Here is a 20728-nt window from a genome sequence, read left to right on the forward strand (position 1 = left end):
CCCCCCCCCCCCCTCCCCCCTCTTGCACCGCCCCTTTATCCGCGCCACACCCCCCCCCAAACTTCCCGCCTCTCTATCTTCTTTGTCCCCAACTCTCTACAGGGGAGGGGGGGGGGGGCGGGGTTGCGATTACGGAAAGGTGGGGAGACCACGACGTACCTTGGATCTACGCTTCCGCTCCTCGTCGCGCCGGGGAGACCGGCGAGGGGCGTCAAGCCCATGCTGGTGTCCCAACTCTGGCCCTGTCTAACGGCACAGGCGCTGGCGCCGCTGCCCAGATGAAGCGCGATGATGTTGAGATCGGCGGCGTCTTTCTTCAGGAAATCAGCCACAGACCTCGTGATGAACGAATAGCTGATGCCGTGAAAGCCATATTTCCGGAGATGGTTCTTCTTTGCAACGTCGATGTTGATGGGATACGTGCGAATGTGCTCCGGGATAGTAGAGTGGAACTGAGAATCGAAACAGGCCACATTGACCGCGTCGGGGAGCTCGTCGATGCAAGACCTGACAATGGTCAGGGCGGCACCGTTGTGCAGGGGCGCGAGGTCACTGAGCTTCTCCAGGTGATGGTACGTGTCGGGCGTGATGATTTGGGAAGCCGTGTAGTCCCCCCCATGGACGATTCTGTGGCTGGTGATGCCAATGTCGTCTTTCGCCTGAATCTCCTTCAGCTCCTGATCTTCAATCAACGTCTTCAGGAGAAGCTTGAAAGCGTCGTCCTGGCTCTTGACCTGCTCTTCTTGCAGCTTCTCGGACTTCTTGACGGTGACGCCATTCCGGGTGTACGATAATTGGGCAGGCGGGGCTGTCAATCCGCTGATCTGCGTTTCCGCGAATTGGCGGGGCTTTTTGCTGGAACTCAGCGGAGTAGACGGAGATCTTGACTCGAGCTGGACCCCGCATTGATGGCGAGGATGACCTTTCATGTTTGACCAGTTTCTAGATTATCTGTATTTTGACGAAGGGGTTTTGCCTTGCCTTTCCGCTCCTCTCGCCCCATAGAGGTAGAGCAGTGCTGTTAAGCCGAAAAGGCTGAGTGACGCGCGACTGCTTATGGTCTGATGCTTGCACGAATGGCAATGTCAGGACTGCGCTAGACTGATACTGTAGACAACGGATCTTGATAAGAGCAAGCCCTCGGAGAGGCGGCTTCGGTATGTATGTACACAAGGGTTTGTATGTGGCGCGAAGGGTCACGATTTGGGTTGGAATGGTAGCTAGAGTGGCCTGATGATTGCTCTCGAAGGACAGCGGCAGGTCTCGATTGTTTTCAGTTGGAAATGGGTTGAGGTGGGGTGGGGGGAGCTGCACCACGGTGACGTCGATACATGGTGGGCTGATCTAGCGGGCAGAATGCGGAAACCGACATGGACTTGACTTTTGTCCACGACTCCAATGTGGTCGGATGCAATTGAGTCTCCTCTATTAAATCTACACACTAGGATCTTGCGCTAGTAGGTCCATGGTACTGAGGTAGAGATCCCTGGAACTCGTCGTTGCTTGGACGTGAGGGTTGTTTTCATCGCATTCAACCACGTCTCCCAGCGAAGATTGGGCGAGGGCTCCGTCCACCCGCGAGCTGGCTGTAGCATGCGGGATAGTCGGAGGGCTATTGGCGCGAAGTGGACATCGACTATTGAAAGCGCGTCACCAAGAAAGAACGGGCCCTGCTCTCGACGTTAGCAGGTCTTACTACGTGCTCCATTTGGAGCCAGCCACACGACATGAATAAGCATTGTCATACTTGCTCGTCTGCAGCAAGCACCAGTTCTGTGATGTGTCGCTGTAACTGGTCCATGCATATTGGTCGAAGCGTTTCATCCACGTTCCTAAGGACTTTGAAGAACGAGGGCACGATCATGGTGGTGATCTATAGACTGTGTCAATCGAGTCCTCGAGGAAACAAACACCTTTATGGAATCGACGACTAGGGCACGAACATGATCAATCCAAACCCGGCAGTTCGCCTTGAGACGAGCGTCTGGTGGGAAGAGGGAATTTGCTGGATTGGCATCTTCCAACTGCGACGCATGTCAGTCCTGCTCAAATGCTTGGCCCTTTCTTTGGGCTACAGAACGTCTTACATATTCGAGAATCACTGTGCTCCCGGAGCAGGCCCAATCCCCTTGCTTGATGGCAGGCACAGTGCCTCGGGGGTTGGCTTCGAGAAGTTGCCTCGGCAGTGGTGCGCGGTGGGGGTCAACTTCAACGTACTGGTACGGCAGCTTCTTCGCCTCCAAAGCTATCCAGATTCGCTGCGCAAATGGACTATGGCAAGATCATTTAGTTCGACGGATGTTACCAGGTATGAATAAGTACAAACGTTGAAAGAGGACGTACCAATAACAGGCTGCAAAGAACTTTGTGTCACAATCTTTCGAGTGCTTCCTGATCGTCGCTGCTGCTGCTTCAGAGGCTTTTCTAGAAGTTTGTATCTATGACTGTGTTAGTCCTTCACGACCAGCGTCAAATCACACCAATGTTCATTTTATACCTTTTTGGCCGCTTGCTCTTGCTTCGCCAGGAAACGGAGTACGCTGTTTTTCTTGACCTCGTCACTCCTGGCCAAGGTGTGACGATGTGGTCCAGCTATGCCACTGCCGCTCAAGTGTCCATTGACGCGCTGTATAGTATAGAACTTCTGGCCGTCTCTGCCTACGTCCGTTGGCACATCGTTGGCGTCAGCTGGGAGAACACGGAAGCGACGGTCGCCGCCGCTGCTGAGAGCGCTCTGCGGCAAGTTGACAGGCGTGTACGTTCCGTCATCTAGATCGTGCAGTGTGGCGCCGGGGAAGTACTCGGTGATCTTGATCTTCACATCACACTGATTCAATTCGCGAACAGCACGCTTTCGCTTCTTCTTGTTCGGGTCGTCAGACTTGGGTGTTCCCGGTGGCCGCCCCTTGAGCCTGCAGTCATAGTAATGAGAGACGAATGGCTTCCGCTTATACTTTTGCGAGCTGCGATGAGAGTAGACATTGTCAACATGCGGAAAATACGTGTTGTATCTGGTAAATGTCGAGGTCAGAATCAAAAGGAGATGTCTAGGGATTGTTCGTGATCAAATACTGTTCATTGGTCAAGACTATGACACCGTCCGCGTCAAACAAGCGCTGTCTCCATTCTTGCAACTCAGGAGGATCCAGAACATAGGCTGTAGCGTCTTCGGGCTGTGCGCTCTGTGACGGTACATGGCCTGGTACGGCAGCAGGAACCCCGGTTGGCGTGAGACGAGGGTCAAGTTGAGGGTTGAAGGGGGGTGGCAAGGCCTCGAAATGAGAAGGTTGGCCCGCTGGGCTCGGCACCGGAAGCGCTTGTCCCTGTGTTGAGTGAGCGGTCTGTCCTGTTTCGTCGCGACTATTCATCAGATGCCGCACGTTGGCCTCTGTCACTGGGGGAGAAGTCGCGACTGGGACATCGGGCGAGGCACAGTTGGTCGTGTGAGACAAATCCTGGTGAAAGACGTCTCCGTGAAGAGCCGCCTGGTAATGTGACATGATCGGAGGTCCACCATTCCCCAAGTCAAACGACGGCGGCCCGGATTCAGGCATGACTATCGAACGCGGCCGGTAGATACAAGTAGGGGATCGTGGGCCGGTTTGATCGGTGTTGCTGCTTTATCGAGTAGTAGACGGATCGTGGTTGATTGAGCTTTGGGGAGTTCAGCAGAGGTCCATGTGATCAAAAGAAGCGACTCTTTCTGGACTCAAAAATCGGATAGTAGGGCATTCATGTATTGATGCATACCGGTGGTATTGCATTACTAGCAGTACCAAGAACCAAGTAGCCATACTATCCGGACCATTCAACACTCTTCAAGGCACCAAATCAGTTCATCAACCCAAGTTTGCCATGATTGAATCGATCTCGATTAAAGCCACCAACGCCGACCTACCAGGCCATCGAATACCCCGTCATCCACCCTGCTCCCCCGTGAACCCTCAATACTGAGTGGGAAAATTAGTCGTACATTGGCACGTGTTGTGCCTTCATCAAGAAATATCTCCCCGAACTCCTCATTCTGCTGTAGATTCACATCATCAAGGGGACGGCGACCAGCTAGGCTCCCGACTCCCACGATGACAGATCCATCGCGTCCATCGGTCCCATATTCATGAGCGATCGTAGCACCCCCTCGCTCATTGGGGTCATGCCTGACTGACCTGGCATGCCCGGCCACCCGTTGGACGCCATGCCGTAGGCATCCACAGGGCTGTCACCCATCTGGAACCTGGCCCCGGGTGTCATCCCGGTGGGACCCAGGTTGAACCCTTGTGAGTCGGCGAAGAAGCCAGCAGTGGTGGATTCGCCATTCACCCCGATATTAGCGCTTGGGTTGTTAGAGGCTGGACTGGCTTCGAACGAGTTTCTGTTTGGATCCTTCCATGCCCACTGATGCAGTCGGCCCGCTTCGATGTTCAGAGGCTGAGCTTGAATTGGGTGTCGGTCGATTAAAACTGATCGCCATCTGGCGAGCCCAATAGTGTTGTCGCCGGCTGCTTTCAGTCTGTCCGAACCCAGCAACTGTACCGTTTCGCGAGCCCCCGAAACGAACCTGACCCAGGTGTCAGGACCATGCCCTGCAAAGGCACGCGAGAGGCACCTCCTTCTTGAGCGAATCCAGCGTCTGGACCAAGCCAGCGCTGGCCCGAGAAGCCGGACGAGTCCGAGATAGTTCTGCTCACAGGCTGAGTACCCGAAACCGGTTCGGCAATGCCAGGGCCGGTGACTGGAACGGCATCATCGCCATTCGTGTAGTTGCAATCACTCCTGTAAGCCAGAATTCCTGAAGCACCTTCTTCATCACAGCGCCTTCCCGCGGCGGTGGCATCCGGCTAAATCACGCGACAATGTCAGTCAACAACATCAAGGGCCATGCGGCGGTGAGGGAAAACGTACACTGTCGCCGCTTCGTGGGAATGCAGCTCTCAGCTTCGGAATTCTCATCCCCAAAGCTTCGAGGTCGACATCTAGCTGTACCAAGAATGACTCCGTAAGGGGGTTCCTGCGCTTCAGAGCATTCATGGCTGACAACAGAAAACGCAACGAATCTGCCGTCTGACTGTCATCAGGTCGACTCTTGAGGTATTGCACGAATACCCTCGCAGCCACATAGAGGCAGAACGCAATAAAAGGGTTCATCTGTAGGCTTGTTAGAGAACCTTGTCGTAATGTAACGGTGCCAGACAAGACTTACGCAGCTTAGATCCATGTGCGATATCATCCTCATGATACTCGCAATTTCGCTGGCAGCGGTAATGCAGCGGACTTTGCTTTCGGCACTCACTGATGCCGGTAGCTTGTTCTTATCAGCTTTGAAAATAGCCGCCTGATGAAGGCATATTGTCGAGGTGTGGATGCTCATGTTGGTAAAAACAATGTTGGGGTTGCTGAGGCCGGAAGGCAGCTTGATGTGAGGCGGCAGGCAGAGCGATGTATTGAGGATAATGTTGTCCATTGACCTGTGACGTTTCCAGAACTCGCCGTTGAGGTCGTTGTCTCGGTCGTCGACGTCGGGTCTGTGAAGATGGATAAGGTTACGGCCAAAGAGACAGGCCATGAGCACAATTCCGCCGAAAGATGAGAGTTTGCTTGCTCCTGCGGGACTCATGCTGTCTTGCAGGGATTGCGTCTGCTCAGGCCTACTCATGTCGAAAGCTTCGTCCGAAGATGGCAGGTTCGTCATAATATCCTTCTCGTCGATGGTCATGGGCCAGCCGGTGCCGATGCTCGCATACCGATCCTCGCAGAATGCCATCCAAAACGTGCGCCGCCGCTCTTCGCGCTCGGTCCAATCGCGCGGGGGTGGAAGGCATTGCTTGACGTCGAGGCCCGCCCCATCTAAGCGGTGAAGACCAATCCTGGATGACATTAGTGACTCTGCTCTGCGACGGCAAGTTTAGCATGCTGTCGCTACTCACATTTGACACAAGCGGACTGCCGCCCCCGTATTCATCCATGCTCTTGGGAAATACATCATCTTGAATTCATATGAGGCCAACAAAACATGGGTTTGTGCATGGGCGACAGATATCATGTGTTCTCCGTAGCCTTTGACATAATCACCTTCCACGTACTTACGTGCACGTTGATAGAACAAGTCCTTCAAGTCGATGTACTTGTCTGTAATGGAACAAGCCAAGGTCCAGATTGCGTATCGGAGTGCAACGGGTGGACGTTGATTTGGGGCTCTTAAAGCACAGTCATCAGCTCAAAACGGTCGCGGGAGGCAGAGGGTCATACTAACAGGTTCATGGCCGCCAGATACCTGTATTTGTGAATCATTGGCATGGAAGGGTGGACCTTCTCAAAGTAGATCTGATGCCTGCATAGGTGCTACTGTTAGCTGCGTGACATGCCAAGCATAGAAGGTCGAACAAACAGCTCATCGATGGTCTCTTGTGGTGGCAGGGGCTCCTCCAGACCAAGTCCTATCATTTCCCATGGGAAGTTCGTATTATTCAGGTTGCCCATTCCCATCGGCATGTTGGGGTTTAAGCCGGGGGTCATGCTCGTGTTGAAGTTGAAGTCGTCCATGGGAGGCCCAGGTTGAGGCGACTCGCCCGCAAACTGCCAGCGGTCCATGTCGCCGTCGCCTCGAAGAGTGAGCGTGGCGTTCTGGCCGCTGAAGCCACCACCGGCGGCGGCGGCGGCGGGTGACAGCTGGACGCGGGTAGCTGATGCGGTGTCAAGGTTCAGAGGCGCGGCCGTATTGGCATCGGCACCTGTTGCCGAGTCTTTGGTTTTGTTGAGGAGGGTTTCGACTTGCTCTGCAGATAGAAGCACACGATCAGTAGGCGCGAAACACGGGGCGCAACGCCAGGGCAGCGAGGGGGTTGAAGCTCACTGAGACGCTCCTCCAAAGCCTTGACATAGCCCCGCTTGGGGCCGCTCTTTCGACGCACTTCGTCGTATGCGCACGAGTGGCCGAGCCTGGTGCATGTGCTGCAGCTGGGTTTGATGCCGTCGCATTTCAATTTCCTTTTGCGACAGATCATGCAGGCCAGGCGCTTTGGTTTGGGTATGCTTCTGTTGTCGGCAGTGTCTAGCTCTGCTTTGGGAGACACGGCTCGATGACGAGACGGAATGCCGCCGCCATCTTGTTCGGTTGATGTCGTCGGTGAAGGGGGAGACATGGTGAGGCTGAACGATCGGGTCCAAAGGAGAGGAGATGGACCGCAGCCACAGCCGGGTCACTGTTCGCGATATTTTGGGTTCCCAAGTCGCGGCAGTTGGTGGTGGGTGGTGTGGAGGTTCGACGGGGTTGCAGAGAGTCGGTCGGGCGGTTTCGCAATCGGGCAGTGGGAGATGAGAGCCTGCGAAGAGGCCAGTCACTGTCATGCCAGAGGGCTTATTCGCGATCTGTTTTGGGGTGAAGGGGGCGATTCTGGTTCGTCGTATGTTGGAACTGGTAGATGATCTGTCGCGCGACGCAGATGTTATCGGGTCGCTCAATTGAAGTTCTGTCTCAAGGCGAAGATGGTTGACCCGCCTGAAAATCGGGGGGGGGGGGTTAGTGGAAAGGTTGTTGATAAGACGGATGGGCTGAGCAGTCAGCTCACTACCTATGCATGTATCTGCGACTCAACTTCACGTGGTGAGTGTCAAGCCTATCAGCAAGCCCCATTCCCGGCGAATCTTAGTGAACTGTCTACAGTACCTAGCACGGTTGTAGGGAGGGGCCTACCTGGCTTGCTAGGTGGTCTTGGTGCCTAGATATCTGAAGGAAGAACATGTAGTGGGTACCGATAGTCTGTAGCCGAGTGTCCAAGGGGATCACGCCAGACAAGGACCCCTTTTCTGGGGGGTCTTGTCTGGGGGGTGACATGCGATCCCCAACGCCTCTTCCTACCTATGCCTGCCCCCCGCCCTCAGAGGGCTTCGTTTGAGAGAGCGTACAGCCAGGTACAGAACAAATTTGCGCCCATGTCATAAGCCTCGGAGTTGCCTCATGCACCAGTCGTACAAGCCGGTGCCGCGCTCACTTCACGTACAAATGGCTTTTCACCTGGGCAGGGCGCAGCTCAGCCACACACCTTCATTGCTACTGCTTTCCACCAGGTACCGACAGGGATAAGGTCAATCCAGCACACTGACTCGGCCCATCGATCCATTGCCGCCCCCGCACTCGCTGCGCACAGCGATGCAACAGCACATTGTCTTCTGCCAGGCAGGCTCTGGTGTTGCGTAAGTCCTGCACTGGGCCCAGCTCTACACTCCCGCGATCTACCATTTGCCTGCCAGGCGATGCCAGGCGACGCACATGTTTTGGCTCTAGGCAGCAAATTTGCACCTCGTCATCGTCATCTCCCAAAGATCAACAAGGCTGGTTCCTCTGCGCAGATGCCTCGAGGTCCGGCGTAGGAAGCTCGACACAAGCGTTGCCAGGGCCGAGTAATCTGGTGTCCCAATGGCCATTCACAAGCCACTGCAAGCGGCGATCCAGGAAAGGCACAACTATACATCCCCCCCAAATGTCGGTCTGAAGTATGCCCGCGCTGACTGACACGCACCTCGGCCCCCAGCTCTCGGGTTCTTACTTTCCGGAACAATACTGACATGTAGAGAGCGTAGCACCCTCCTGTAGAGCTCTATTTCCGTTCTGTATCGATACCAGCGATGCGAAGGGCATTCTGGTCTATGAAGGCGAGGTAATAGCGCGTAGGCGCCCACGCCACCACTGGGCTGGGATCGCTCGTCTTGATGGTGTGGATAGTATCCCCCGTCTCCGTGTGGAAAACATCGAGGCCAGCACCCTGTTCGCTTCCTCCCACACAGTAACTGCCGTCAAACGTGAAGCCTGTGATATCCTTGATCAGGGATGCGCACCAGCGACATGAATGGAGAACTTACTGATGCTTCGGACAGGGCCTACAGACGTGGTGACCGTGTTCTGGCAGATCCAGTTTGTCGTGTCCCAGAGCGCAATGATGGAATCATACCCACCTGTCGCTAGATAACGAGCAGTCGGCTGCATCTCGGCCGAGAGGCATTGTGAAGCGTGGCCATCCAGCGTGAACTCGATGGCCCCGTCTGGGCCCTCGCGGTGAAGTAGTGGCTGAAAGTCGGGATACGAAAGAATACGGACACGACCCTCGCCAGTGGTCAGGAAGACCTTCTCTCCACTCCAACAGAACGATACCTGGTTTGTCTGCACATCTTGCGTGTGAGTGGACAAGGGTGCCGTTTGGGTAGGAGACAGTAGAAAGAGCGTGTCCGCCTACGCCCTTGGTCAGCACGTTCTCAGTAGCATCGCTTCTGTGAACTCTGAACGGCGCCCACTCACTTTGTTGCCTACCACGAGGGTCTCGCCATCTGGGGCCCATGCCAGCGTGAAGGCTTCACCGAGGCCCTTGACTTCGTTGGTGCAGGTTTTGCTTCGAACGTCCCAGAATTTGGCCACGCCATCAAAACTGATGCTGCAGAGCTCTGCATCCTTGGCAGGATTGAAGGCAACCTTGGCAATCGCAGCTGTGTGCCCCTTGAGCTCAGTCGAGAAGCGTGCAACGGGCTTTTCAGGATTCCCTGCAGAAAGGTCAGTCAACCTTACGAAAACGTGAGTGCCAGGAGAAAGGACACGAGTAGCTCAACTGACAGACACGAAGTATCCTATCCGCTCCCGTGGCAATGAGGGAACCAGTTGGGTTCCAAGAAATGGACCATATGCTACTTTTTGCCTTGTCAAACATGAATTTCTTCTATAAAGACGAAGGCTAAATACCTGCGTGATGAGCCGCTGTTGCGAGAACTGGAGCCGAAGCTGGGGTCCTGATACGTTTGTATCTTAATATCTTTCAAGTACGTGGTGAATCGTTCCCTTGGGAGACTTGTCTTCGGGCGAGAGAGGGGTGCCATGTCGATGTACGGGCTGAGACTCCTCTATGAGCGAGTGGCTGTGCGACTCTTTGTGCGTGTGCTTGTGTGTGTCTGTGTATGTGTGGGAAGGGAAGAGGTCGGATAAGACAGAGAAGCAACCATGCACGGAACCGGTGCTGAGATTGAGAGGGAGAGAGAGGCGCGAGGTATTGTGCGATGTCGGATGAGTGTCTTATGTCTCATAGAAGTTGGTTCGTGGCACTTCCAACCAACTACACAGTCCGGGAGCTCAGGGCGAGCATAAGGTAGACTGAGCACTCCGAATAAAGTGATTCTTCTTGACAGCCCCTCTGACAGGAAATATAGCAATGGGTAATGCCCTGCAAGTACTCATAGGGTACCGAAAGCGGACAAAAGGCACCAGCTGCTTACCTCTGGAGATGGGGTGGATCCCCGCCGGTCGGTGACCCACCTGCCAGCCTCACCAACCTCGCCTCTCGCCCTTTCACACAGGTAACCCCTGACCAGGGTAGACCAGTGCATACGTGCGTCCTAGCTGGCGGGGACCCGGACATGCTGTACGGTCTGAGACCAGAAGCTCCGAAGCTTGTCACTACTTGCAAACGCGGTTCGGAGCTCGCGATGCTCTATCATCGAAGCATCGACTTACCGCACTTGACGCCGTGCCATTGTCGAACCTCCATAGTACAGCACACTCCCTGAATACAGCCAGGCCATGCGATTCGATCGATTCTCCTGCGAAGAAGCTTTAGCCGCTGCTAAGCAGTGCACACCTGTACTTTCCGCATCCTCTGAGCACCCTCATTCAACCTAACGAGGACGGCCATGATCGGACAGTAACCCTGGACCGGAGCCCGCCATCAATTTCCGCTGCGGCGCATTGCCAACATGTACTGGCCTATCGGCACTCCAAAGACCTACGCGACGAGTAGTAGTTCTGGACCAGAGTTCGACCTCATCGTCTCTGAAGATGGCATCACCAACCCCTTTGACCGAGCCACAATCAACGAGCGACCACAACACCCATATGTATCCTCGACCGAACCCTTCCATGAGAACGGGGCGCAAAATGCACTGCCGGAACCATCTGTCGAGTCGACGACTCCCCTAACGCCTGCAACGCCCGCAACGCCTGCGGTTCAGTCCGTGGAGCGAGGCGATCCAGACCAACCCGATTCCGCAGCTTTCGCGTCAACGCAGATACCCGACGCTGTGAAGTTGCCCCTAAAAGATCCTGTCCTGGCACTGCGAACTTCCCGCAGTGGATCGCTGTTTGCCGTCATCACAGCGACCTCCATGGCTGTTTGGCAGACAAAGGTGGGTTGCGTCCAATCCTCGGCAGTCTGCAGATGACTCTCTGACCCTTCAAGCCTACCGCTATCCTCGCCGTCGTCGTTCGATCTGTGTCGTCCCTCAGTACCTATGGCGAGAATTTCGATCTGCTCATGCGTCCCGACTCGGCCATCCTGGTTGTCCACACGACACAGGGCTATCTCATCACGTACTCCCTCGCCACAGACTCCGAGGCCCACGTTTACAAACCCTACTTCCCCAGCTATGCCAATATCCAACGACGCCGCCAAATACACGCCGGACCTGGAGGTAGTGCACCTGACCAATTTCTCTGGGGCCCGGGCGAGGGAGCGGGCGTTCGCGATGTCAGCGTTCGTTTCAGGATGGTCATCAAGGTAGATGCAGGAATCGAAAGCGCACTTGCCCTCGATGACGAGCTGGTGGTGGCAACAAGGAAGCCAGCAGCTGTGCAATGCATCCGGTGGACTCCCGACAACAGCGGAAGTCAGACCAAGACTGAGATGATCAGTCGTATGGGGTGGTTGGACAAGAAGATCACCATTACGGAGATGACTCATGACCGGCCGATGAACCTGTCGACGTGGATCACTAGCGATGGCAAGGCGCATGCTGTCCAGCGTGTGTCAGCCCGAAAGTTAGCCGAGGGCGAGGCAGATCCAAAAAAGCTCTTTAAGGGTTACTGCTTCCACTCACCTCGGGGCAAGTTCGATCACGCTCGACGTGCTGTTATCAATGCGAGGTTCTCCCTCATAGCCGTCGGCTGCGCCAATGGCAGCATTCACGTGTATTCAGCACGCGACTATGCTGGCAATATCCCACCGTCTCATGTCCACACACTCCCTGTTTCTCACACTGTCTCAGGCGCCCTTACAACGCTGAGCTACTCGCCAGATGGTTATTGCCTCTTCGCCGGGTTCGAGAAAGGGTGGGCAACATGGAGCGTGTATGGCAAGCTTGGAAGCCACAGCTTCAGTTTCGATGGCTCGGTTGCAGAGACGGCTGGCGAAGACTGGCTTTCATCTGTCATTGACGCCGTGTGGCTTGGAGGAGGCTCAGAGTTGTTGATAGCAAGTCGGGACCGCGAAGCCATATGGGCGATGGAGATGGCCAGGAGTGCGGTAGCAGGCTGTTACAACTCTGCGAATCTGCTCCGCACTGTCTTACAAACGAGCACCAGCGTCATGATATACCGTGGCTACGATCTCCCCGACCTGGCATCCATATCGGCAGAACCCTTCCTTTGGCACACAGCCGAAATCCCGCCAGCATATCTTCTCAACCAGTGGCCAATACGGCACACTGTCATTTCTCCTGACGGTCGTTACGTCGCCGTAGCCGGCAGGCGTGGACTGGCCCACTATAGCGTGAACAGTGGACGGTGGAAGACCTTTATGAACGAGGCCGCCGAGAACGAGTTCCAAGTTAGGGGTGGCATGTGTTGGTACCAGCATATCCTCATAGCTGCGGTTGAGGTCAACCGCACGCATGAGATACGACTGTACTCCAGAGAAGCCGCTTTGGACGGTTCGATGGTTGTGCATTCCCAGCCGGTATCCGCCCCTATCGTTCTGATCACGACGTCGGGTGAAGACTCGCTTCTGGTGTACACTTACGAAAATCTACTGTACCACTTCATCTTCACGCCTTATGCCGGTTCGGTGAGATTGGTGCAGCTTGGTCAGATTGCATTCCATGGCATCGTCAGGTCTCCAGCCAGAGTGCGTGGGCTTAGCTGGATTTTACCGGAAAGCCAACTTGTCGACGGCGACCCATCGCAGGATGTTGCCGTGGCTTCCGTGCTATTCCTTGTCGACGCGAAGCTTGTTCTACTGTGCCCGTCCGTGAATAGCGAAGGGCATCTCAAGTACGACATGAGAGTCATCTCGCAAAACGTCGAGTTTTATGCCAGCATGAGGGACCAGCCGGCCCAGGACGTCCTTGCTTCGTCTCCGCAAAACAACTCGACGAAGACTGTGGACACAAGCTTAAGGAATGCGCTGTGGGTGTTTGATGGCACCGAGTTCAAGGTGTGGCCCGAACTGCAGGATGTTATGCGGGCAGCATCAGGCGAATCCTCTGGCGACCTTCCTGCGACAGTATCCATACCGATTGACTTCTATCCTCTCTCAACTCTGCAAGCCAAGGGCATTCTTCTGGGTGTGGAAGCTGACTTGGTACAAAGGCGTGACCTGAACTTCTCCCTTTTCCGGTTCACCATCAGGGTCAGTTTAACCTATTTTTGCTCGAGATTCGAGAACTTCTCTAACGTGATCCGGCAGACACATCTTTTCCTACCCAACATTCTTCGTTTCCTCCTCGTGGATAACAGATCTGCCGATGCTGTCAGCCTGGCACAGCAGTTCCAGCATCTCGAATATTTTCCTCATGCGCTAGAGATGTTGCTCCATCAGGTGTTGGACGACGAGGTGGATTCTGCGCCCGTGCCAGAGAAAGCGATTCTTCCACGAGTGCTGTCACTTCTGTCCTGTTTCAAGGAGTACCTCGATGTTGTTGTGCAGTGCACGAGAAAGACAGAAGCAAGGCAGTGGCGGACTCTGTTCGCCTACCTGCCGCCGGTGCAGGAGCTTTTTGAAGAGTCTCTTCTCCGTGGCTCACTCAAGACAGCCGGAGGCTACCTGATTATTCTTCATACGTTGGATGAACTGGGTTCTGCCCCTGAGCAAACTGTGAGACTTCTGTCACGCGCCATGCGCGAACAAGACTGGGATCTCTGCAAAGAGTTGGCACGGTTCTTGGCGGCAATGGACGAGACGGGAGATACATTGAGGGATGCGATGGAACAAGTCAATGTGTCAATAGAACGCATCAGCGACTCACCGTCGCCGGGAGGAGGATTAAGCCATTTGCGACTCCCAGTGAGCCGCAGGGGGCTGAACGGTCTGGGTTCAAAGACGAGCGAGGATGGAGAAGAGTCTGACACACTTTCCGGAAGCGACGCGGCGAGCTTCTCGTCAGAGCGACGCTGAGCACAAGTTGAGGTCGCTTGCATGTAGGAATGAGGCCTACCAAGGTCCTATGGACTTGCCTGATGTTCCCTTTGCCTGAACTGTTCGATACGGTCGCCTCGCTATTGACAACTACTGGATATGTGCATTCCCTTGTCAGCAACAGTGGCTTGTGGTGGGCGTTTTTACCGCACGATAAGATGCCGCCCGATAACCAGCAGTACTGGCGCACACAGCCCCCCCACCTCGCTTCCCCACGGCACCGCATGGGATCTTGTCTTGACTGTATCAATCACTTCTCGTGCGGTAGACTGCTTGAACGACCGTCGCATAGCAGAGCCGCAGAAGCACGCCTGTGAGCGCCATCGGCCACAAGCTACCACCCTGATCCGAGTTCTTCTTACCTCACAGACTTCGACACCCAGCCAGCAAACGGCGCGATACCCTTTGGATGGGCCACAATACAGACCAGGAAGAAGACGCGATTACAGTACGAGCCGTAGCGGCCTTGGTGTCTTTGATGCCCAGCACCCGCACCATGGAAGACTTTGTGAGCGAGTCCGATAGCGACTACACTAGCTATTGGAGGGACTGGGTAAGACAAATCCCACCTGCCGTTCTGCCTGCTGGATTGCGCACGTATTGCTCGCGGGAGGCGTCCATCAACGTCGAAACAGACAACATGGGCGCGAAGCACGACACCAGCTTTATCCCTTGCACTGCACCTACCTCTTCTCACGCCTCTTCCCCCCCACTCGACCATGGCCACTTGTCGAGGATGCTCACCCTTTCTGTCATGACGCCCATCAAGTCGTGTGACGGCATCATGTTTTCGTTGTCTTTTGGGGGACACCCGTCTTGATTTGTACGATCATGTGCTGATATACCCTGCTGAATAGTTCATCTCGTCCCGCGGCAACGAGTACTTTTGCGAAATCGACGAGGATTACCTCACCGATCGGTTCAACTTGACCGGCCTTAACACGGAGGTCCAGTACTATCAATACGCCCTCGACCTGGTCACCGACGTCTTCGACCTCGACTGCGACGACGACATGAGAGAAACCATTGAGAAATCCGCCCGTCACCTGTACGGCCTCGTCCACGCACGCTACATTGTCACAACACGAGGCCTGCAAAAGATGGTGAGCCATTCCCTTCCCGCTGGAACTCCCTCCCTATACCTCTTATTCGCATTGCGCCCCCCCCCCCTCCCCCTTTCCCCTCGAGCTGACCATCTTGGCTAATCCTGCATCAATCAGCTCGAAAAGTACAAAAAGGCCGACTTTGGCAAATGCCCTCGCGTCATGTGCCAATCCCACCCTCTTCTGCCCATGGGCCTCTCCGACGTGCCCCAGCCTCAAGCCCGTCAAGCTCTACTGCACCCGCTGCGAAGACATTTACAACCCAAAGTCGTCGCGCCACGCCGCCATCGACGGCGCCTACTTTGGCACGTCCTTCCACAACGTCCTCTTCCAGGTCTACCCCACGCTCGTGCCCGCCAAGAGTATCGAGCGATACGTACCCCGTGTGTACGGCTTCAAGGTGCACGCCTCCGCGGCCCTCATACGTTGGCAGAACCAGAAGAAGGACGACATGCGACGCCGCCTGCGCAAGATGGACGTCGAGGTCGGGTTCAGGGACGACAACATGGATGACCTCGAGGAGGAGAGCGGAGATGCAAGAGTGACTGTCGTTCAGGATGCCACTGGACAAAACGCAATGGCGTGAGCGGCTGAGGGGACGGATCATGTAGTTTCCCCCTCGTGGAATTAGTAATGACGTTATGAACGTTTTCCCTTGGCGCGGCCAGGAGTCCCGTCCGAGGCACATCCCGAACCGTTCAAGAAAGGGCCAGGAAGACGTCTCTACGATGTGGAGCACGGGGGGGTTGTTTAACGCCTTCAATACAACGCAACATTTTTTTTTCCAAGGCGTACCACTATGCTGCAGTCATAGTTAGTTTAGTTTTCGAGGATTTCCCACTTTCATGTCACTTTCCCAGGGCATTGAAAATGATTCGATTACATTGGGCGATGGTGCTGAAGCTGCATCGAGAATACATGCTAACCAAAATCCGGACGCCCAACCATACCCAATCTGCCCAAATCCTGACGAGAAAGCACAATTCTAAAAAGGCCGTTACCAATATCCGGCCTCGCGTTGGAGGCCTCTATACCACGTGCGCAGGACGCCTTGCATGAAGGTCTTCTAACCTACGGTCAAGGACCTAGCGAGCCTGCGCAGATGTGTAGGGGTCAAAATGACCCATGCTTTGGCCATCTTGACGGCTGTCGAGGCGTCGACCTGATGGTGTCTCTGAGGCAGGATCGAAATAGTCTGCTTGCTCGTGACCGTGATCACGATGATCAGCAGCGTGACCGTTGAAGACACGGTGCGTCGCTCTTGACCCGCTTGGACTAGGACTGTGGCGGCCGTAGTTCTGCAGGCCCAGCGCTTCTTCCTCATCACTGATCTTGATGAAATTCTTCTTGTCGGTAGCATAGCTGTAGGAACCGACCCCAGACCACCATGCCTTGTCGTGACTTCGGGGACCCCAGGCCCAGCCTGCACCGTTACGGATAGGGAGGTGGTAGTAGTAAAACGCAAAGATGGATGTTAGGACACCAATGAGATAGCCGAAGAGAATGTCGAAGGCGTGGTGCCTGTAATCGAACCACCGCGACCCTGAGATGAAGACGGACAAGAAGAACGGAACGACGACGATGCACAGAAGGTAGATGGGTGGTGCGGCCGCCTGTCGACGAAGAGCTGTGACCATTTTGTGGTGTTCTGCGAGGGCCTTCTCAGCGACAGCACCAGGTGTGCCCAGCGACTCATCTTGGGGGCCAAGACCGGAACCGCCCTTCTGAAGACGTGACGGAAATGCCGATTGGGATGTGGCATTACCTCTGTTGGCGGCAAAGGGAATGGTGACAGCGAACTTGCTGGCTAGGAACAGAGACAAGTAGATGAGACCGGCAGCCGCTGAACTCGAGTGGCCGGATGGGTAACTGCGGAAGCCATCGTCAAGCTTGCTCGAGTCGGTGTTCTTGCAAATGTCGGGCGAAACCAGCATCCCCAAGCCCACCAGCTGCTCCAAGTTAAGATTGGAGGGTATGGCTGCTGATCCACTAGCGATGCCTCCGATGATGTATTGCTGAAAGTTGGCCAGGTCGGGTTCGCATCGCGACAGCAGGTCAGGTCGCGGCTTGCCGAACATGTTCTTCATTCCGTTGGTGATGAACCACGCGCCTACAATAGCCAAGGCTAGGCCAAGCAGGCCAACGTGCAGCTCCCATAGCTTCCGCTTCCAGACAAGAGACTTGGGTGTACCCTCGGGGACAGTGTTGCCGGGGACGAAGATCAAGCACACCAAGAGTATGATGAGGGCGGGGACAAAGAGGTTCAGTACGAGCAGAAGCCATACAGGTACCGTCTCACTTTCGGTGAAGGGAAACCTGTGCAAAGAGTACAAAGTTAGTCTGAGATGAGTGGCGCAGAGGACATCCTCGACAGAGGACAGCAGAAGGCGACAGAAGAGAAAGCCAAGGGGTGGGGTGGAGGAAGCGACGCGTGTAAGTCTTGGTGTCTTGGCTGCAGGTCCCCTTTTCGGGGTCCCTGAAATGTCCAGCGGAGAGAAAAAAGGGGAGGGATGAGGAAGAGATGAATAAAGGGCGGTTTGCTTGTGAACTACTTACGCGATGTTGGGGTCGACAAGAGAAAACGGACGCTTGTTTGGCTCGATGAGATGGAGACCACCGCCAGCTCCTGCGACGAGGACGAGAACGACCCAATCGAAGACGTATGAGCAAATGAGGGAGGCTGTCCATGAGCGATCGTGAGGTTTCGTGAAGCGACCCTTGCGCTGGACTGATGAGGAATCGGGCATTTTGTAGTATGTTGGCCTTGATGACGGCGACACACTGAGGTTGGTGAGGGGGATGGAGTCGGGCATGGGATGCGACGGCGCAAAAGTCGTCTTTTGGGGGGGAGGAGGCAGCGGATGGCGGAAGCCAGAAGGATAGCCCGGTTGATATACCTAAGGTCGGTTGGTAAGGTAGGTACCTAGGGTAGGTAGCGCGATCGAGGCAAGTCGCGGGTCTTTCCTTGGTTGCGACTGGCCTGCTAGCGCTTGCGCTACTTGTCAAGAAGGGGTGGTAATGTTCGGGAGGCGCTATCGACGCAGTACTTTGCCAAACTCGTTGCGTGGGATGGCGGGAAGCGGTTTGTGTGGAGGATTTCTTGTCTTTGCGTCGTTCCCAGTGGCTGGCTGGCGGTGGTGTCTTGGAACTACCACAACGCTCACACAGCAAGTGGGGATGAATGTCGCGTACCTAATCTGGTCCGAGTCACATCCCGGGGAGCACGAGAAAGCCAGAGGGTGTCGACGCGATGGATGACTTCAGGCACGACGACAACTTTCCTAAAGTTGAGCAAGGGATTGAGCAATGATGCTGGCGGTACGTGGAAGTGAATGGCGTCAAAGCTATGCGATGAGTTTAGAGCATGTGGGTGAGGAAGGGGGGAAAGAGGGAGGAGGGTGGAAGGGGGGGGGGGGAGAGAGAGAGAGACAGAAAGACAAATGTTGGCGCAGCAAACGCCCGCCAATGTTGAACATAAACGACCAGGGAACATATGAAAGCTGTGCTGGCCGATTGGCCTCTCCCAGCTTTCAAGTAAAGCGCCTCGCCGCGGTTAGATCAACCCGGGCGGCAGAGGGAGGCGCAGACGTTGATCATGACACTAGAGCATTGTTTGGAAAGGAACCACCCATGTTTGATGTAACCCTGCATCGCCCTCAGCCTACCTACCTAGGTACCTTACCCGCGTGCCTTGCTCGCCTCCCGACTTTGCCGTCGCCCAAAGGTAAGGTAACCTGGGTGCAGGACTCTGCAAGCTTTCCCATCGCTCTGCTCGAAGCCTTGGTCATCCACGTGTCAGTGCAATACGGTCGCACCGGACATCGTGGGCAAAGGACAATTGGAAGGCTTGCCTGGTTTGCCTGCCTACATTCCCCAACGCCCTGAAAAATGAAGGTCGAGACTGAGCCGTGAAAAATGACGAGTCATGACGTATCGGGCAAGTAGTCGCGTGGCAGTGCATCAGGCGAGGATCATTTCAGCAACTCCAATGCCTCTTCATTCAAAGTTACATGGTAGGTGCCTAGCTAGGTACCTACCTTGCTACCTTACCTTACCTACCTTACCTTAGGTGCATGCAGCAGACGAGCATGGTAGCACATGATCGAATACGACCCCAACAACAATCGTGCCTCTTCGATCTCCCCCGCCACAGAGTCCGCCACCTGTGGCCCCCACTGCAAAAACACATGGAAACGTTGAGGGCACGCCCAAACTCGTCACTTGGCAGCCACGTCACATCGCGAGAGTGCAAGCGGACCCCAAATGGCGAATGGCGTTCACCCGATGATGAACCACAATGCAGATGTATTTACCCATTCCCTGATGAACCAAAGCAAAACCGACGCATGACTATGTACAATTTTGACACAGCTTTCACCACCGCCGACCGACATTCCCGACGGACACGGCCGAATACCAGCGCCTCCCAGCTCATCAAGTCCGCGGCCTGAAAAGGGGCAAGCCAGAGAGCCCAAAAGGGGGCTACTGGTCGGTTCGTCATCCAAACCCCCGCCAATCGGCGGTCCGTCGTGCCCAACCCCCACCCAGTCCGTCTTCGAAAGACAACCTCGACTCCAAGCGCCAATCGTGATAGGAAAGGGATACCAGTGATCCCGTGTGCCAATCGACCAAGCCGAAACGAGATGCACACAGACAGAAATGAATAGAAAATAAGAGGAAAAGAAACGCAACACAGCCGTGTCCAATGTAGGCCTGCTTGTGCCTTCGAGGCTGCAAAGGAGCAGCAGGTGCATGCTCGTCGCTGGAAGTTGTCCGCGCGCAACAATGACACGTGTGTATGAGGGAGAGAATTGAGAGCATTGTCATCCGTCTATTAGCCGTAAGCGGAGGCGGGCCTATCATGAGTGATCCGCAATGGTCCACGTCGCATCCTGGCCGGACGTAGAGCCATGGTCATGATTAATATTGACCGTAGTGACTGTCGTCTTCGCGTGTCGAGATCTGGTCCAGAGAGAGGTGTGTGTCCGTGATGCCGAAGTGGGCGGCCATTCTCTTTGCCCACGAGCGGGTCAGAATCGAGGCTGTTCATTGTAAGCATCACGATGCAGTGGGGCAAGCGAAGGGTGTACTGACCCTTAAGGAACTTCTTGCTAGCATACTTCTTGAAGAAGGCTTCATGAACGACAGGACGTGCGAGGTAATCGACCATCAAGTGAGCAACAGGCTCGACCTCCTCCTCGGTGTATCCGGCGTAGTACGCAATGGTTTCGTCCTGTTGGTCCAAGTCAGATAAGGCACACACATGGGAGTTTGGATGAAAGGAGCCATACCCATTCGCCACGGTCCAGGATCATACGAACCAAGGCATAGCACCGGGGCGACGTGGCTGGGGCGGTAGGCCAGGGAAGCGGTGGTCCAAAAGGTAATCTCAGTGAGATATTTGGCCGAGGCTGCGCACTGAATGTCCGTAATTATCGGCTTGGAGATGCCGCGAAGAAGGTC

General features: G+C 55.1%; 8 protein-coding genes across 8 annotated transcripts; 2 read left to right on the forward strand and 6 right to left on the reverse strand.

The window, feature by feature from the left end:
- Positions 1-35: 35 nt before the first annotated feature.
- Positions 36-929, reverse strand: VDAG_08830 (acetate kinase; the record flags this gene model as incomplete). The annotated part of the gene is made up of 1 exon (XM_009651147.1): positions 36-929. One exon carries the CDS (start codon positions 927-929, stop codon positions 36-38), a length of 894 nt encoding a protein of 297 aa, XP_009649442.1.
- Positions 930-1411: 482 nt separating this feature from the next.
- Positions 1412-3554, reverse strand: VDAG_08831 (uncharacterized protein; the record flags this gene model as incomplete). The annotated part of the gene is made up of 6 exons (XM_009651148.1): positions 1412-1873; positions 1944-2024; positions 2088-2271; positions 2344-2438; positions 2498-3011; positions 3073-3554. The coding sequence occupies 6 exons, from the start codon at positions 3552-3554 to the stop codon at positions 1742-1744; spliced, it is 1488 nt and encodes a 495-aa protein (XP_009649443.1). The 3' UTR covers positions 1412-1741.
- A 299-nt stretch (positions 3555-3853) lies between these two features.
- On the reverse strand, positions 3854-7139 carry VDAG_08832 (binuclear zinc transcription factor; the record flags this gene model as incomplete). The annotated part of the gene is made up of 6 exons (XM_009651149.1): positions 3854-4838; positions 4903-5145; positions 5201-5888; positions 6251-6328; positions 6386-6773; positions 6851-7139. The coding sequence occupies 6 exons, from the start codon at positions 7137-7139 to the stop codon at positions 4506-4508; spliced, it is 2019 nt and encodes a 672-aa protein (XP_009649444.1). The 3' UTR covers positions 3854-4505.
- Positions 7140-8577: 1438 nt separating this feature from the next.
- Positions 8578-10167, reverse strand: VDAG_08833 (THO complex subunit 3). The gene is made up of 5 exons (XM_009651150.1): positions 9725-10167; positions 9599-9669; positions 9290-9528; positions 8857-9223; positions 8578-8803 (listed from the first exon to the last, which is right to left on the reverse strand). Exons 1-5 carry the CDS (start codon positions 9856-9858, stop codon positions 8595-8597), a joined length of 1020 nt encoding a protein of 339 aa, XP_009649445.1. The 5' UTR covers positions 9859-10167; the 3' UTR covers positions 8578-8594.
- Positions 10168-10728: 561 nt separating this feature from the next.
- VDAG_08834 (uncharacterized protein) lies at positions 10729-14199 on the forward strand (the record flags this gene model as incomplete). Its single annotated transcript, XM_009651151.1, has 3 exons — positions 10729-11157; positions 11211-13376; positions 13434-14199. 3 exons carry the CDS (start codon positions 10729-10731, stop codon positions 14139-14141), a joined length of 3303 nt encoding a protein of 1100 aa, XP_009649446.1. The 3' UTR covers positions 14142-14199.
- Positions 14200-14411: 212 nt separating this feature from the next.
- Positions 14412-16053, forward strand: VDAG_08835 (casein kinase II subunit beta-2). Its single transcript, XM_009651152.1, has 3 exons — positions 14412-14715; positions 15020-15265; positions 15383-16053. The coding sequence occupies exons 1-3, from the start codon at positions 14572-14574 to the stop codon at positions 15776-15778; spliced, it is 786 nt and encodes a 261-aa protein (XP_009649447.1). The 5' UTR covers positions 14412-14571; the 3' UTR covers positions 15779-16053.
- Positions 16054-16131: 78 nt separating this feature from the next.
- Positions 16132-18012, reverse strand: VDAG_08836 (PAP2 domain-containing protein; the record flags this gene model as incomplete). Its single annotated transcript, XM_009651153.1, has 2 exons — positions 16132-17581; positions 17822-18012. The coding sequence occupies 2 exons, from the start codon at positions 18010-18012 to the stop codon at positions 16351-16353; spliced, it is 1422 nt and encodes a 473-aa protein (XP_009649448.1). The 3' UTR covers positions 16132-16350.
- Positions 18013-20185: 2173 nt separating this feature from the next.
- VDAG_08837 (G2/mitotic-specific cyclin-B) lies at positions 20186-20580 on the reverse strand (the record flags this gene model as incomplete). The annotated part of the gene is made up of 3 exons (XM_009651154.1): positions 20186-20307; positions 20360-20498; positions 20557-20580. 3 exons carry the CDS (start codon positions 20578-20580, stop codon positions 20186-20188), a joined length of 285 nt encoding a protein of 94 aa, XP_009649449.1.
- Positions 20581-20728: the final 148 nt, after the last annotated feature.

Source organism: Verticillium dahliae, genomic scaffold (genome assembly GCF_000150675.1).
Source record: "Verticillium dahliae VdLs.17 supercont1.22 genomic scaffold, whole genome shotgun sequence".
NCBI lineage: Eukaryota > Fungi > Ascomycota > Sordariomycetes > Glomerellales > Plectosphaerellaceae > Verticillium > Verticillium dahliae.

Coding starts and splice junctions, on each gene's coding strand:
- VDAG_08833 (XM_009651150.1), bottom strand. CDS start 9,858: ATGGCACCCCTCTCTCGCCCGAAGACAAGTCTCCCAAGGGAACGATTC. Junction 9,529..9,598: donor GGATAGGATACTTCGTGTCT/GTCAGTTGAGCT, acceptor ACCTTTCTGCAG/GGAATCCTGAAAAGCCCGTT. Junction 9,224..9,289: donor CCCTCGTGGTAGGCAACAAA/GTGAGTGGGCGC, acceptor CCAAGGGCGTAG/GCGGACACGCTCTTTCTACT.
- VDAG_08835 (XM_009651152.1), top strand. CDS start 14,572: ATGGGCCACAATACAGACCAGGAAGAAGACGCGATTACAGTACGAGCC. Junction 14,716..15,019: donor CTAGCTATTGGAGGGACTGG/GTAAGACAAATC, acceptor CCTGCTGAATAG/TTCATCTCGTCCCGCGGCAA. Junction 15,266..15,382: donor CACGAGGCCTGCAAAAGATG/GTGAGCCATTCC, acceptor TGCATCAATCAG/CTCGAAAAGTACAAAAAGGC.